At 37.4% G+C, this 17,949-nt stretch overlaps 1 protein-coding gene across 6 annotated transcripts in view; it reads right to left on the bottom strand.

Annotated features, from left to right (window-relative positions):
* The window catches only part of LOC135220511 (serine-rich adhesin for platelets-like), a 297,079-nt gene that overhangs the window by 252,488 nt on the left and 26,642 nt on the right, over nt 1–17,949 (bottom strand). For all 6 annotated transcript variants that reach the window (XR_010315717.1, XR_010315719.1, XR_010315718.1 and 3 more), the window contains exon 2: nt 2,830–2,938. Coding sequence is in view for 3 of the 6 variants with exons in the window: in XM_064257662.1 (XP_064113732.1) it covers nt 2,830–2,938 (109 nt within the window). In the remaining 3 variants the exon portion in view is untranslated. The remainder of the gene's footprint in view (nt 1–2,829; nt 2,939–17,949) is intronic.

Here is a 17,949-nt window from a genome sequence, read left to right as displayed (position 1 = left end):
GATGATGCAACAGGAAAATCCCAAACAACTCGAGGATAAAAACTGCCAATAAAGTTTTTTTCAGGAACTCGCTCTGAACATAAAAACCCACAGAAATTCATTGTTTTTTTTTTTAACTACGGTCTCAGTGTGAGAGAGATTGAGGTTTTGAGGTTCTCCATTGTTGAAAACGTAAAATAAACCTGTCAACGGACTTCTAAAACAAAGACCTAATATCTGGCCGTGTTATAGAAGGAATAAGCAAAACTGCATCCACTAACTCCATCTATCTATATCTATCTATCCACTTACCTACCTATCTATATCTGTGTCTATCAGAAGTAGAAAAAAGCTCAAGAGAACGCTCTCTCAAACAACAACCTCAAACCTCTCACAAAACTTTTTGGCAAAGGGCTCCAACTCGCACCCAGCACCATCTGTGAGTTACGCAAGCTAATACCTCTCTAATTAATTACCTGCTACCTATTAACGCCTAAATTCATAACTCGAAAATGATGGTGGTGGCATCAACGACATTCGATTCGATGCCAAACTCTGATGATTAATAATTTATGTCCAGATCGGAGGGTCTTGTTTTTTTTTTGTTTTTTTTTTTGTCAGGACAGGAGCACACGATGCCAAAATCATAAATGCAATACACGTATTGCAAATCACTAGTTGCTGAGAGAGAGAGAGAGAGAGAGAGAGAGAGAAGAAATTCCATGAACTTCCCAGCAGTGCAAATAAGTTCCAGTACAGGTCACAGTGACGATACTGTAATAAGAGGATTTGGTCGTTGAGAAACCATTATGTAATTCCTCAACAACGCAAGAATAAAATAAAATGAAAATTAAAAAAAATATATCTGTCCATGCACTCTTCTTATCAAACTTTCTGAAGAATGTGATACATTTCATACGAAGTTTATCAATTTTCACATCTTGTGGTTAGTAGTTTTATAAAAAAAATATTTCATAAGCTATTTAAAGTCATAGACTGTTGAACCCTCAGGAAACTTACAGCAGAAAAAACAAGTAATAGATTTTCCTTGTAATTCAGTGCCATGACAATTTGTCGATGACAAAAAAAAAAAAAAAAAAAAAAAATCAGCGACGTACTACAAATGAAGAAAAAAAATCTTTTCATATTTTCCATAAGTTTTTTCTTAACGAAATAAGCTCACGAAACCATTGAAGACATTAAAACCGCACGAGATAAGCTCACGAAACCATTGCAGACATTAAAACCGCACAGGGAAAAAAAATTAGGAATCGTAAACTTGGAAGAAAAAACTCCCCTAGTTGAGTAGCGATTTCGCAGCCTAAGGCAGCCGGAATAGTTCAGGAGAACATGGTTGGGGAAGAGGGGGGGGGGGGGAGGGGGGGTGGGGGGAGGATCACCGTCTGCCATGTCGGTGCCAATTGGATGGGAACGATCCTCGGTGCCAACCAAAGAGAGCCATGATGCAGTTTTCCCTGCCAGATATATTCGCTTGCTTTGGCCCAAGGCTGCCGTCTATCCCACCCTATCTATACTACTACGTGCTACTTCGAGTTTTGCAAAATGTTTAACAACAAATTATGTTTTTTTTTTTTTTCTGCATCAATATTTTGTTTTTGTTTGTATGATGTTTTTTTAAGTAGCATGGAACCAGTGGTTATTCAGCAACGGGACCAACTGCTTTTTGAAGTGACTTCCGAACCAGGTCGAGAGTGAACTCCTATCACCAGAAATCTGCATCATTATGGGTTAACATCAGACATTCTGAACACGCAAATTGTATCATTCATTTTCAGAGTTTTATAAGTCGTTATTGAATCAACGTCTCACTTAAACTCGTCTGCTACGTTCATTTACATGCGCTATCTAAAACCAGACAGATTCAGAAAATTCTTTATAAATATTCCTGTGAACTACTGTCGAACGATAGAATATACAATCTATAACGTGTTTTATGAACTCGGCTTTCAACTTTTGATATGATGAATCCAAACTAAAAAGTCTTCCCTAAAATGGTCACCGTCATAACGATCAAATTACTTTCAGTAGCGTTCCACTTCCCCTGTTAGAACCTTCTTTAAAATGACCCTAGTAGACTCGTGGTTTAGTCAACTACTCAATTAATGCAACCAATGTTCATAACGTCAAGTCTAGCCAGCGGTTCCGAACCTTTTTATGGCCACGCCCCGCCTAATCCACCCCTAAAAAAACTGATACCCCCTGTGGTGATATAGATTCCTTATGATTCAAAAAGTGAACTTCTGGTGATATATAAAATTCTTATTATTCAAAAAGTGAACTCCTATGCAGGAAGCCTAAAAGGCCATTAACTTTGTTTAAACAATTCGAATTGGGGCACCCCGCCCCCCCTTAAAAATCATATTGCCCCCTTGTGGGGCGTACACTCCACGTTGGGGGCCACAGGAAGTAACACCGATTTAACTTGCCTAAACCGTGGACTTTTTTTAGTTGGACTATTTGTAAATTGATGCAAGGTTCCTGGACAACGCAACCCCCCCCAAAAAAAAAATATATATATATAATAATAATAATAATAATAATAATAATAATAATAATAATAATAATAATAAAACACAAACACCTTGGTCTAAACCGGGCTTCAAGCAAACTATACGACCTCACGGAAGTTTGTTTGTTTGTTTGTCTGTTTAGTGTTTTTACGTCGCATGGACCAAGTGGTTATTCAGCAACGGGACCAACGGCTTTTTACGCGAGAGTGAAATCTCTCACCCCTCAATGGAATGCCCGAGCGAGAATCGAACTCGCGGCCACCGAGGTGTACGGTAAGCCTGTTAACACCATCAGTAAAGTAGTATAGTATATACTCACATGGTAAGATGTCCTTGTACCGATTCTTCCTTCGGTTGACATCCCGTTCGCCTTCGAGACAGCAATAATCAGGTTTCCCTTTCAGGCTCTCTGTCAGGAGCTTAAGTTCCTGTGAGAGAGAGAGAGAGAGAAAAAAAAGCAACGTGAAATGAAGATCTCGGATCTCGTTATAAACTGGAAAAAAAGCAAAAAAATTAGTCAGAAAACTACTCCTTGTTATATGACGAAGTTGAGGTCTCCTACAACAAAAATAAAAGTCTGGATAATGATTACAGAAAAGCATTTTCAATTCTTAAATGTTCAACCCTACCTCTGTGATTTGGGTACTGCACAAGATAACACGGGGCATAAGTATTACTAAGTTTAATATTAATCCATAGGTGCCCCATAGAACTATGGTTATATATTGAAGCTCTCAGACTTGTACATACATACACATACTGTGCAAATATAATAGATAATCAAAATTGAAATATCTATCTATCTATCTATATATAAACACATATAATACACATACACACAAGTACAATATGAATGGCAGAGACTTCAGAGTGTCTAGATATAAATTCAATTGCAATTCCAACGTTTCGGGAGTGAAAAAAAAAAAACATTTTCAAGGCTTAAAAAACAAATGAAACTAAAATCCATGTACCAAAAATAAGACTAAAAAAGTAAATGAGTGCATTAACAAACCTAAAATCAATTTGACTGTAAAGCAAAAATGGTAAAACTGACATTGAAGAACAGAACTGTAGTAAGCATATTGACGCTAACTGTCAAGAGATAATTAATTGATATTAACAAGAATTTAGACCTAAGGCCAAGCACTGGGACCTGTGAGGTCATTCAGCCCTGGAAAGGACATTGAGAGTACGTAGGTCTCAAGGGTGTAGCAAGATGGAAGGAAGAGAATATGAACGGAGGCACAGTAAAAGGAATTAAAGGGGTTGCAGCTAGGGGCCGAGGGGACGCTGCAAAGAACCTTCAGTAATGCCTACAGTGCGCATTTATTTCAACACCCCATCACTATTCATTATTTCTATATATATATATATATATATATACCATATAATATATATATATATATATATATATATATAGATAATATATAATATATATTATATATCAACCTAACCATCTCTAAATCTTCGACTCAGCCTATCACTTATACTCAACATTATAATTATACCAATCCTACGTAACTCCATTTTGCTTTCCGTATCTGCTGCTTTCTTATTCACCATACACAATTAATTACCGTAGAGAGCACTATATATATAATATTATATATATATTATATATTATATATATATATATATTATATATATCTATATATATATATATAGTATATGAATATCACAAAATCCACGAAAAAAGTGAGTGAAAACCGGAACTTTGAACAAGTACTTTCGTGGTTTATTCTATATTTTTCTGTGTGTAGAATTTCACTACCTTCTTAAGTGATTTTTAGGATTATATGTATATGTATGTGCATGTAAGTATATATATAAATATATATATATATATATATATATATATATATATATATATATATATATATATATATTCGTGTCTACAAGGGAATATTCACGTACACTATGCCACAAGCGTAAACAAACCAACTCTCTATGTGAGCCCGAAAACAAAAAGTTTCACATAATATATAACGTATAACAAAAGATGCTTAAACACCAACCAACTCAGCCCCTATGAGGTGGGACTTCCTTTTTTAGTAACGGCCTTAACCAACCTCCTTGAGGAATGCCAAGGTCGACCCGGACGGGCAGAGAGAGAGAGAGAGAGAGAGAGAGAGAGAGAGAGAGAGAGAGAGCGCATTAAACGTCCCCCCACGACGTTTGGAAAAATGTCAGTCCGCTGCGTAGTATTTCATTATGGTTTATCATTACGATATGATATGATATATAGGCATCTAACACCCAGACATTCGCACAGAAGCAAGACCAGTGTGATGCGTTTTGGAAATAACTGATTAAAATACGGTTCTGCGTACTGACAACAACTATGAAATAGAAAATTATATCAAATTTGATTGCCTTCAAGTTAATAAACGTCTGCGTGTGTTCCAGGAAATAACGCATCATATCAAGACTCATGCAAGCAAAATTGTACAATTGCATTGATTATAACCTTTCTGTTTTTGTATATAAAGGTCTGTCAACTTCTAATACTCAGTGTGAACTTGAAAATGAAGAATATACTGCGAAAGTACTTGTTCCAAGACGCCAGTCTTTCTCTCACCTTTCTACCCTGGAATTAAGGATACCCCTAAGCACGATTTTCCTTCCTGCTACATTGATATAAATAAATTAAAAGTTATATATAATTTATATAATATATAAGATATATATATAGATATATTAATATATACTTATATATATATATATATAATTATATCAACCGAAATCACGAAAATATGGAACGTGAATGCCATATTTAAGGCCGAATTCTTCTCTTTGTGTCGGATTCCATGTACTCATTTTTTTTCCATCTGAAATCCCCATCTGTCATTCAAACGAGCTATCTTTGAACACTCGTTTTCATATTCCTTCAATCTGCTAAGTCAAAAGAACGAGAAGTCGAAAGGCCTTGTAGAACTAATTCGTTTCCCTTTCCTTCGTGGAATTTGTCTTTATATATATATATATATATATATAATATATATTATATATATATATATAGAGATATATAGATATATCATCTATATATCTATATATACCTATATACTATATATCTATATATAGATATATATGTATATATATATATATATATATAAATATCTATATCTATATATATATATTCATATTATAGATATATATATGTGGTGTGTGTGTGTGTGTGTGTGTCGTGTGCGTGTGTGTCTGTACATTCATACATATATATAGCTAAATAAGTGAGCTCTGTATCATAAGCTTTAGTGAAATAAGTAACTTGAAACAGCTATCCTTCAAATAGCAATTATATACAGTTTAAATAATCATATTATATATATATATATATATATATATATATATATATTATTGCAAATATATCATCAATAAAACAGTAGTGAAGGTGGAGGGTTGCTACTTAATTTGGATGGAAGCGAATACAAAGATGATCTTGAAGTGATTACTGTCTTCCTGCTAATTCATGTCGAGTACGGCGAGGTTGAAAGACAAAAATGGTAACATGACGAATGCTAAAGAAAGTGAATTTTTTTTTTTTGGGGGGTCTAGATATAATTACGAGCTATGAGTCTTCTGACATTTCCATCTCTTTATCTGGAGTTGACCTTTGCTTGATATGTTGCAGAGACCATTAAAGTGCCACACTGGTGTTTTTCAAGTTTTTATTTAGTGGAACTTACTATTGATGGTACTAGTCTGAATACTTTTAAATATTACAATATAGGTAGAAATCATCAATTTGATAAACTAGAGTGAATTTATTCGCACATACTGGCCCTTGAAAGCAAGAAGATACATTACGTCATTGGTTACACATTTAGGGTTGTTTAAAAGATTAAAAGATTATGAAAATGAGACTGTCGTGACTACGTGGCTCTAATAATCGACTTAGGCCCTAAATAGATCCGTAGTCCCATTGGAAAAGCGAAACAATTAATTACGCTGGAGAATCTTCTTGAGCCGGCGTAACTCCTCTAAGTCAACCATTTTTCAAAACCAATATAGTAAACTCCCTTCGATGAGTTATCAGTTTTGTTGTATGGCGTTTTTACATTGCATGGAACCAGTGGCTATTCAGCACCGGGACCAACTGCTTTACGTCGAGTGAATTTCTATCGCCGGAAAGACCATACCAATCACGCCAGTGAGGCGCTTAGTTATCCGTTTTGACAGCCACTATAGCCATCCATTTACCTGAATCGATCGTTATTCTCGGAACCGTATTTTGAAACTTTGCTTACTTTGCATTGCAGTTTCTGGTTGCTACTGCAGCCACAGACGTGCATGTCAGGATCCTTTAACGAAACACCGAGGAAACTAGAAGTCTTCGAAGCCAGCCAGATTCCCAGCGTTGCAGAGCATGGATAAATCTGGTAAGCACAGAGATGATGATGATGATGATACTGATTAGGCAAAAAAATTCAAAGGGAACGAGGCTGATCAACAAACAAAAAATGCTTGGTCCTTCCTTCGCATAGGTATTGCCGCTGGTTTGCAGCTTCAAAACAAACGAACAACAGTATCCACGCTATGCTTGTCAGGAACACTGTACCCTAGTTTTACATGCACTGAGACACCATAGCAACTAAACACAACATGTATATGTTACCTTTCAAATGCCACTGAACTCATCATTGACTGATCCACGCTAAATCTCTGATAAGGACGACAGTAATTCCAGATTGACTGATTGTTCTATAGTAGATGTTAAACATACATACCAAGCGCTGGGGCAACTAAGGCCATTCAGCGCTGAAAAGGAAACTGACATTGTAAAGGTTTGAAAGGTGTAACAGGAGGAGTACCTCAAAGCAGTTGTACTATATATCAATAGTTACAAGAGAGTGGACGGCAAGATGGAATAAAAACGAATATGGACGGAGGTACAGCAAAAGGAATGAAAGGGGTTGCAGCTCGGGGCCGAAGGGACGCCAAAAAAAGAACCTTACGTAATGCCTACATTGCACCGCATGAGGTGCAATAACCTCACTACCCCCACCACCCCCCCTCCTCCCCCCCTACGGAGAACTACAACAAGAGTCGTATCACCTGAATGCTGTAGGTATTATTTTTCTTAAGAATAAGAATGATTTCGAAACATCAGAAGATTTTAAAATTAATCACAGTAAAATCCTGAAAAAAATTAATGCTAGCAAAATCGTAAACTAGGACATATGTATACCAAAGTTACAAAGTTTATACATACAAAAACGAAAAAACTCGTATATGTCATCCAAGCTCGCTTGTACAAGCACGCTGTTGTTTGTTACTCGATTTTTAAACTTTTCCTGACCTCTAAACTTTCACTAAAGGATGATTAGATGTGATCGCAGCAGGAACGGAGTCTATTCCTATCAATGTGCAAGTTTACCCTTCAGTATTTATAATTAAATGCGCCATAATATTACTTACGAAAAGTTCAGTTTTGATTAGGGAACTGAATCCCATTTATGTTAGAATCGCGTGTACTGCATTTTGAAGAAATAACGCCTGGATTTGGTTAATTGACGAAACTCAGTGATGTGTAAATTCTACACTGTGATGAAATAAACAAAGTGCTGTCCCTCCAAATATAAAAATACAACGTGTAATATTTCGCTTGAAGAACCTACAGGCGAGTCAGGGGAGGCGTAGTTGTGAACTTAACACGGGAGGGAGGCGATTAGTAAGGAAGGGGGGGGGGGCAGTAGTAAACAGAGAGAGAGAGAGAGAGAGGTCAAGGACGTCTTCCTATAAAAAACCACAGGTATGATCGCTGGCTTCTACCTCGGCCTTGCAGGGGAGACAGCCGAAAATTTTCGCCGCGAAATTCAGACGATACTGAGTGTCCTTTTTTTTTTGCCATCTCATAAGAGATGATCAAGACTCGATTTTCAATCATTTTATTCGAGACTGTTTTGCGCTACATCACATACTACAAGATCAACGTACGGCCAGGGCAGTTCGTTCTATAAATAAACGGGCACGCACGAGGAACTCGCCCGAAAGGGTATTAACTCTCAGGCGAGCTTTCATAGGAAAGATCGCATCATTGAGAGAGAGAGAGAGAGAGAGAGAGAGAGAGAGAGAGAGAGAGAGAGAGAGAGATGATCGAAGTATGGTAATTGCACGACGAAAAGCACATGCAAAAATGAAAAATATTCAAATATTCTTTTTGCAGTCTCTCAAAAATGAACTTAAAATCTTTTCGTTCAATCGATGGTATATGACAAGGCAGGTCAAACAGTGCAAGTGGAATTTGATGGATAAACTGTTAGTTTGAACATTTGGGGGTCCTGCAACGAGCGCTACGGAAGGGGTGCGGGACCTGGATAAGCCTTCAACGAGTAGCAAGTCACAATATGCAAGCAAAGTTTGTGTCTGAGACGTAGGATGCCTTCAGGAATCGTCACAGCTCCATTGACATGCATGAAATGTCCACAGGTGAATATCCACATCCGATACTAAAATCTCTCTACAATTTTACAGCAAAGTTCCTTCGTACTAAAGGGAGATTTACACGAAAAAGTGAACGAAAGCCTACTGGTTCCGAGCAGCGCATTCCCGAACTGTAATCGAGTACTGGGACCTTCCCTGAAAAAAGCGGGACGCCATTTCTTAAAAGCTGACCATAGAATCTTCTTAAAAATAAACTCATTATGTTTCCCGCAACCAAATTTGCTTGGAATTTCATCTGTGAATAAACCCTACTTAACCTAACCTAACCTAGGGGCATGGCAAAAAAATAAATAAATAAATAAAAATGGCTTGTGCAACACTAGTATACAGGGTGTCCATAAAGTCCCAGTACCATTACAAGTATTTATTGCTGAGAATGGTACTGGGACTTTATGGACACCCTTTACGTCACGGGAATTTGCTACCAGGCACAGCGATGACTACGTGGCACCTTGACAATGTCTCTCTACTGACGAGCTGCTCGATGATCACCACAAAACACCTTTAAAAGACAAAGGCACGAATTCTAGTGGACTTTTCTCATTCAAGTTTATGGAAGAAAGCGAAACGTGATCACTTGCTATGATCCTTTTCACAATTACCGTCGTTTGAGCGAGAAAAAAAAGTGAGGTTCCTCGTTGGACGAGTGGGTTGCGTGTTCGCCTACCAATTCGATGGTAGCGAGTTCGATTCTCCACTCTGCCAACGTAGAACCAGAGGAATGTACTTCTAATGATTAGAAATTCATTTCCCGGTATAATGTGGTTCGGATCCAACAATAAGCTGTCGGTCCCGTTGCTATGTAACCAATTTTTGGTTACTTAGCAACGTCAAAATATCTAATCCTTCGGGCAGCCAGCCCTAGGAGAGCTGTTAATCCGCTCAGTGGTCTGGTTAAATTGAGATATACTTAACTTAAGAGTAAAAAGGCAGTAGCCACTTTCAAAGCAAAACACAAAATGGAAGCCTTATGGACAGAATCCAGGTTTCGAAACGTTAGCCTCAGAGAAACTCGTAATAAAGTTTGCCTAGAGCAGCTGGGTTCAGTTAAAATACAGAAGTTAGCCCAAAGGACAAGCACTGGGACCTATGAGGTCATTCAGCGCTGAAACGGAAATTGACAGTAAAAGGTTTGAAAGGTGTAACAGGAGGAAAACCTCACGGCAGTTGAACTATGAATCAATGTTGGGAGAAAGTGGAAAGTAAGACGATGAGAATATGAAAGGAGATACAGTAAAAGGAACGGAAGTGGTTGCAGCTAGGGGCCGAAGGCACCCTGCAAAGAACCTTAAGTAATGGCTACAGTGCACCGCATGAGGTCCACCGACGGCACTAGCTCCCTACTGGGCTAGGGCAGCTGGGAGGGATGGCCACCATCTTTCTTTTATCACAGTATGATGTGAATATCCAAACCAAAACTGATAAGTTATCAATTAAATATTGATAAATTAAATTTATGCACGGAGCTAAAATCAGATTTTAATAGCAATTTACTTGGCAGGATAAAAGTTTTCATAACCTAACCTTTGAGCAGAGATGAGAAACACAACATATTGCTTCTCAAACGAATACCATAACCAATAAATATACACAAACATTCTTCAGTGGCGTTAAAGGAAATATATCGACATTCAAAACAGTGACTCCAAAAAAAAAAAAAAACACACACACACACATTGGATACAGTTTTGAAAGAAATATGCTCGAATTGAGCAGGGTATATTACCAGAACTATGAAAGAGCTCTCTTATTAGCTTGAGAGAATCGGCAAATTGTCTGAATTCCAGAACAGACATGGCGTGTTGATTCGTAGTACTGGGGCTTAGTACCGAGGTCATCTCACTATCCACTTTCACTACCAGGCAATTACTCAAATGTGTAACTATCGACTGTGGGGATCTAATGGAATTCTGATAAATTAGAATTACTAGCAAACATACGTATACAGAAATTCGTAAACGTAACTAAGTCTATGGTCATAACCAGCCTCGTTTCACGTTCAGAACAAGCTCCGTTTCAGAGAATCCCTTCTCACCCCCACCCCCTTCAGAGGGAGGGGAGGGTGGAGGCAGGATGAAACTCCGCTATAAACCATCTTAGAAGTCACCATCATAACTCTGCCAAGTTTCATGACCAGCGGACCCGCCGTTTGGCCGTGATTGAATGACAGACGGACGGGCAGACATAACGACCATTATAGTAAGATAGTTCGTTATAATTTTGCAACATCATGCATAAGGATAGTCACTATCAATCATTCCTTAGTGATAATCAGAAAGCTCCACGCCTCTGCAATATCATGGCAGCACGTGAAATTAACTATAGATTCACATCACCCGTGCATCTGATGTCTAGGCCAGTCCCTTACGATGCTCCTGATTGGCTGTTGATAAGCCAATCACAGGGCTGGAAACTCTTAGTCTCTCGAGAGAGAGTTCACATAGGCAGGATGCATGTTCCACCTCTCCTGACTTATACTCTTATTACTCAGGAGAGGTGGAACATACATCCTGCCTATGTGAACTCTCCCGAGAGAGAGACAGAGTTTCTAGCCCTGTGACTGGCTTATCAACAGCCAATCAGGAGCGTCGTAAGGGACTGGCCTAGACATCAGATGCACGGCTGATGTGAATCTACTATAGTCACACTACGTCACATGAAACTTCATTTTAGAAGTGTTGCCCAAGACTAAATATGTCACTCTTTCATTTAGGATTTTAAAGGTTAAACAATCTGCGCCTCAGATATTTGACCGAATTATATGGCACTACTTATAACGAAAGGTAAAAAAGTAAGAGTCTCATGGGTTAAGTGGAATGTTTCTAGAAGGCACTGAACTTATAAATGGGCATGAAATACAAAAATGGAGAGTTGTTGGGAAGATATAAAATACAAACAGGTAATTAGCAATAACGCCTAAGAAAATGTGATGCAATCTCACAACACAATACAAATACGGTACAGAGATTAAAAAAAAAAAAAAAAAAAAAAAAAAAAAATAGGTTATTGCAGTACAATCCAAATACGGTACAGAGATGAAAATAGGGTACTGCAATACAATCCAAAGAGGGTGTAGCGCTAAAAATGTGTGTGCAAAGACAGGCAAGTCTTCCAAAAATTTGAAATGAACATATAACAAGTAAAAAATGCGCCGAAGTATAATGCTGTATAAAACTCTCAGGCCACGGTCCATGAAACTCTCAGCCGGCAGTGGTGGCCTGTGTTGCTGCCAATGCATAATCATGGCTAACTTTAACCTTAAATAAAATAAAATTACTGAGGCTAGAGGGCTGCAATCTGTACGCTTGATGACTGGACGGTGGATGATCAACATACCAATTTGCAGCCCTTTAGCGTCAGTAGTTTTTAAGATCTAAGTCAGACAGAAAAAGTGCGGACGGACAGACACAGCCATCTCGATAGTTATCTCCTACAGAGGACCCTCAAATAATTCACATGGAAAGTGTTGTTCCCATATGGTCTTGTCCAACGCACTTGAAAATGGAGAGTTGTCGGAACTCTGCCCTAGGCTGTGGAAGGCCGCGAAACACAGGCTTTTATGATACAGCCCAAAGGTTGGGTCGTCTCACTGCTGGGGCGACGTAACAGCCCGACTTAAGGCCTTGCTAAACTTAGCGACGAAAGTGACCCCGCTCAGATAATCAGCGGCACGAATATTCCCTTCAAATGCTCTTTAAAAAAAAAAACACGTCAAAAAGATGCGTCTACCTTAACATAACTTCTAGAACGGAATATGATATATACCAAAAGCAACATTAAACAGCTTCGGCATCTGCTGTTTTGAATTTTTAACCTTAAATTATATCGCTTCAGGATTCATTATAGTCTTCGGTGTATCTGTTCGCTCGTACAAAAAAAAAAAAAAAAAAATCCAATTCACTGGCCTCCTTTCTGCCCGAATAAGATCAAGTTATTTCAAAAAGATGAATGAGAAGAATATAAAACACTTCATATCGAGACGCAGAACAATGAGCCCATAACCACCACCACAAAAAAAAAATCTACTTCCTGTGGAAAACACGATACAGCTTATTTTCCTCCCTGTGGAGGAGAAAACAAGATAAACATATTCTATTATTCATTTGTATTTCTTTTTTCTTCTTTTTTCTGACGTCATCTCCACTTGAAGAGTCGAAAATCATCTTCCTAGAACGAATATAATCGGATACAAATTTAAAACTAGCATCTACACTTTTTCATTGCCCTATGATCTTGACATAGTGTATGTCAATATGTGTGTATATATAGAAATTTTTATATATATATATATATATATATATATATATATATATATATATATATTATATGAGAGAGAGAGAGAGAGAGAGAGAGAGAGAGAGAGAGAGAGAGAGAGAGAGAGAGAGAGATATTCATCCAAAAGAGGTGTGGAGTCAAGACACCTTATGGAATAATCCAACGAGTACAGAGACAAGGTGCATTGTACCTTACAATTTCACGATTCATTACTTCTGTATATAAAGTAATAAAAAAAATCTACGAACGACACAGGAAAACCTGATGATAAATATCAAACCGCACAAATAAATAATATGCACGTCACAATTCCGATATTCAATGACTAGAAAATAACTTCACGTGTAAGATTCAAGTCACGAATTACACTAGAAACCACAAGTCTCACAATGTTTTACAGAATGATCATTTTCACATCATTAAGGGGATTGGGGTGTACACCGGATACAAGTGCTACCATCAGTTCTAAGGCGATGTATCACCGATCATGCCTCGAGGCAGCCTTCGACATTGTAAATACTACCTCTTGAGAGTAATATACGAAATGAAGAATATATAGCTATAAAGTTTCTAAGCTGTATTATACATTGCGTAGTGCTAAAGGCGCTAATTCATCTTGTGGAACAGTTAAAAGCTTCAATAGTTTGAAACGGTAGAGCCTTTTGAATCTACATGTTGGTGGCTTCAACATATTAGAAGAAGAGGGTGCTTTTTATTGCTTATGTTGGGGGGGGGGGGGGGGGGGGGGGGTACAAACTGATTCAGATATATCGGTTCGAACAATTAATAACATACTAGAGCCAAATATGAACTCGTACGTATTTTCACTATTGTCTATGTATCAAAAGGAAGAAATTATCCATCTGCATGAGGCAACGAAAGCTCAATACAATATTAGTTTCCTGGGAACGCAAACTGTATTCAATTTAAAATATTCTGAAGTAACAAAAATATACAAAAGATTGATATCGGAAACTCTTACAGATTTTCATTTCGTTGCTTAAATATATTTTTGGGTGGTGGGCGAGAATGAAGTTTTGTGAACGAAAGGGAACCAGTTTTACTAGACATACAAATCAAGTTCAGTATGTAATTGATAACATTTCTCCATTCACTATATATATATATATATATATATATATATATATATATATATATATATATATATATATATATATATATATATAAAGTATCAACTAACTGCAGAAGGTTACACTACTGAGCCCCCATAAGATATATTGCATCATAGCACATTTACAAGAGAGAGAGAGAGAGAGAGAGAGAGAGAGAGAGAGAGGAGAAGAGAGAGAGAGAGAGAGAGGGTGTGGCATCTCATCCATGTAGGATCGTGTAAGCCAGAGAAAAGCCTACTAAGAGAAAAGTGGCCAAAATTTATGAGGACACGCTCCTAGCGCAACCGTGACCTGAAATCACCAACTACCTACTATTGTGTGGGAATGGGTTACAAATCACTCCCCACATCTCGTGGGAGAAACTCCTCGGTTCAGATCGGGTGTTACTTCTTGACTAATCCTCAAAAGTATGTTCTCTCTCAGGAAGAAATTCCAGTTTGTACCTATTATTATTATTATTATTATTATTATTATTTTGCTCTATCACAGTCCTCCAATTCGACTGGGTGGTATTTATAGTGTGGGGTTCCGGGTTGCATCCTGCCTCCTTAGGAGTCCATCACTTTTCTTACTATGTGCACCGTTTCTAGGATCACACTCTTCTGCATGAGTCCTGGAGCTACTTCAGCCTCTGGTTTTTCCAGATTATTATTATTATTGTTGTTGTTTCAGTAGACGAAACCTATTCGCACGGAACAAGCACACCAAAGGCTCCACTGAGTTGGTTACAGCCTCCTCCCACAGCAGACCCCACACTCTGGCAGTAACTGATCTGGATACAGAGACAGTGACTTATCATCGCCCTTGGGATGAACGCAAACCCGCAAGACATCTGAGCGGGCATTTCACGACACTAACCACCACACCAGGGGACCAGATACTAATACCTCCATTAAGCTATCGTGGATAGGTTCGAACCCTATACCACAAGTATTAAGGACGACGTTTTTATTTGCTCCCTATTTGAGTTCAAGTGAGTATTTTGTACTTTTTGAATATTTTAGGAACCATTCTTCTGCCAGTATTTTGCACTTTTTTTAGTATTTTAGGAACCATTATTCTGCCAATATTTTGTCTTTTTGAATATTTTAGGAACCCTTCTTCTTCCAGTATTTTGTACTTTTTTTAGTATTTTAGGAACCATTCTTATGCCAGCATTTTGTCTTTTTGAATATTTTAGGAACCATCCTTCTGCCAGTATTTTGTACTTTTTTTTAGTTATTTTAGGAACCATTATTCTGCCAGTATTTTGTACTTTTAGTATTTTAGGAACCATTCTTCTGCCAGTATTTTGTCGTTTTTTTATATTTTAGGAACCATTATTCTGCCAGTATTTTGTACTTTTTTAGTATTTTAGGAACCATTATTCTGCCAGTATTTTGTACTTTTTTAGTATTTTAGGAACCATTATTCTGCCAGTATTTTGTACTTTTTTCTAGTATTTTAGGAACCATTCTTATGCCAATATTTTGTACTTTTTGAATATATTAGGAACCATTCTTCTACCAATATTTTGAATTTTATGTAGTATATATAGGTTATCATAATTCAAGTTGAGAGGTCCATATATAGCTGTTACATTATACAAATAGTAGTTCTGCTGAAAGTGATCAGCGGATTAAGTATGAACGTAAGTTTATATGTATATAGTATGTGTGTGTGTTTGTTTGTATGGTGTTTTAACGTTGCATGGAACCAGTGGTTATTCAGCAACGGGAACAACGGCTTTACGTGACTTCCGAACCACGCCAAGAGTGAACTTCTATCACCAGAAATACTACACATCTCTCACACCTCAATGGAATGCCCAAGAATCGAACTCGCGGCCACCGAGGTAGTACGCCAACACCATACCGACCACGCTGATGAGGCGCTAGGTGTGTGTGTGTGTGTGTGTGTGTGTGTGTGCTCTTTCAAGTTACCATAACCCGGATAGTAGCAATGGCTAAAAACGGCGATAATAATATATCAAGTTGAATTATGATAACCTATATATACTACATTTTACGAGTGACTTAATCCAGAACTGTAAACTAGAACCGTAAGAACTTCATACTGAGAGAGAGAGAGAGAGAGAGAGAGAGAGAGAGAGAGAGAGAGAGAGAGAGAAACTTGTTTAGCCCGTCCGAAACAATGGATCATCATAACACGGACCTTTCGAAAGGCCGACATGAAAGGCGGAACATCCGAGTGAACACGACGCCCACAATACGACAAATGACGACTCCATACTAAGGAGAGCCTGTTGTCGTCAAAGCGCACAAACAAAAAAACAAAACAAAACAAAAAAAAACTCCAATCACAAAGACCACGATATTGTAAACACCCGGCTCCCAATAACACAAGGGTCATTAAATATACACGCGCTCACAGTTATACAATGACGGTTTGCTTTTCATCGGACGGGAAGGCAGGTGAGAGAGAGCACGGACACAAACACACACACACACACACACACACGTTTTAACGAGGTTAAGGACGAGTTGACGCCTCCATGACCTTCAGGCTTCGTAGATACGGCGCTGGGGGTAGTAATGAATACATTTTTTCTCTCTCTCTCACTCAATAACACAGGTTCATGAAAGGTTAGTGCTGAACGCACGCACGCGAGCACACACACAAAATATATATAATATACATATATATATACAATATATTATATAATATATATATTATATATATATACATATTTATATATATATATATATATATATATATATACTTATAATATATATATAACAATTTATGTCAAGGAATCTCTATTTACTTATTACCACCTGGGAGTCAATTACTCCCAAGGCGCGGCTAATCCAATATTAATATGTTATCAGCGGCTTAGGATTGAAAAGTATTAAATGTTATGAGCAACATTATTATTATTATTATTATTATTATTATTATTATTATTATTATTATTATTATTAAAGAGAAACAACTCCATATTTATAGAATCTATATGTGCATATATTCAGAGATAAATCTGTTATTATTTTTTATTATTATTATTATTATTATTATTATTATTATTATTATTATTATTATTATTATTATTATTCGATTCAACGCTCCGCCAACGCTGAATCAGATGAATCCATGTATTGATTAGAAATCAATTTCTCGATATAATATGGTTCGGATCCCACAATAAGTAGGAGGTCCAGTTGCTGCGCAAACAATTGGTTACTTAGCCACGTCACAATATCTCGTCGTCACGCTTCGGGCCAGCCCCAGGAGAGTTGTTAATCAATTAGCTCAGTGGTCTCGTTAAACTGAGCTATATACTTAACTTATTACTCATAAAATGAATTCATTTCGTATGGCACGAGCTCACAGAGGAAAGATATGTTTATCCCACCAAGCAGATATGTGATGGAGTGGTATGGCGGGTGTTACCAAACAATCCTTAATATGGAGATAGCTGACCAAAGAAAAGGCTGCCAATATTCGAGAACACTAATCCACAGAGGAATAAATACATATAAAATTAATTTTAAGTAATATGCTCCATTTGAGGTAGTACGCTTGATTTTAAGTAATATGCTTCATTTTTAAGTAATGTGCTTTATTTCAAGTATAATACGTTTAAT

The sequence above is a fragment of the Macrobrachium nipponense genome, chromosome 2, assembly GCF_015104395.2.
Source record: "Macrobrachium nipponense isolate FS-2020 chromosome 2, ASM1510439v2, whole genome shotgun sequence".
Taxonomy (NCBI): Eukaryota; Metazoa; Arthropoda; class Malacostraca; order Decapoda; family Palaemonidae; genus Macrobrachium; species Macrobrachium nipponense.
This window is presented reverse-complemented; position numbering and strand designations above follow the sequence as displayed.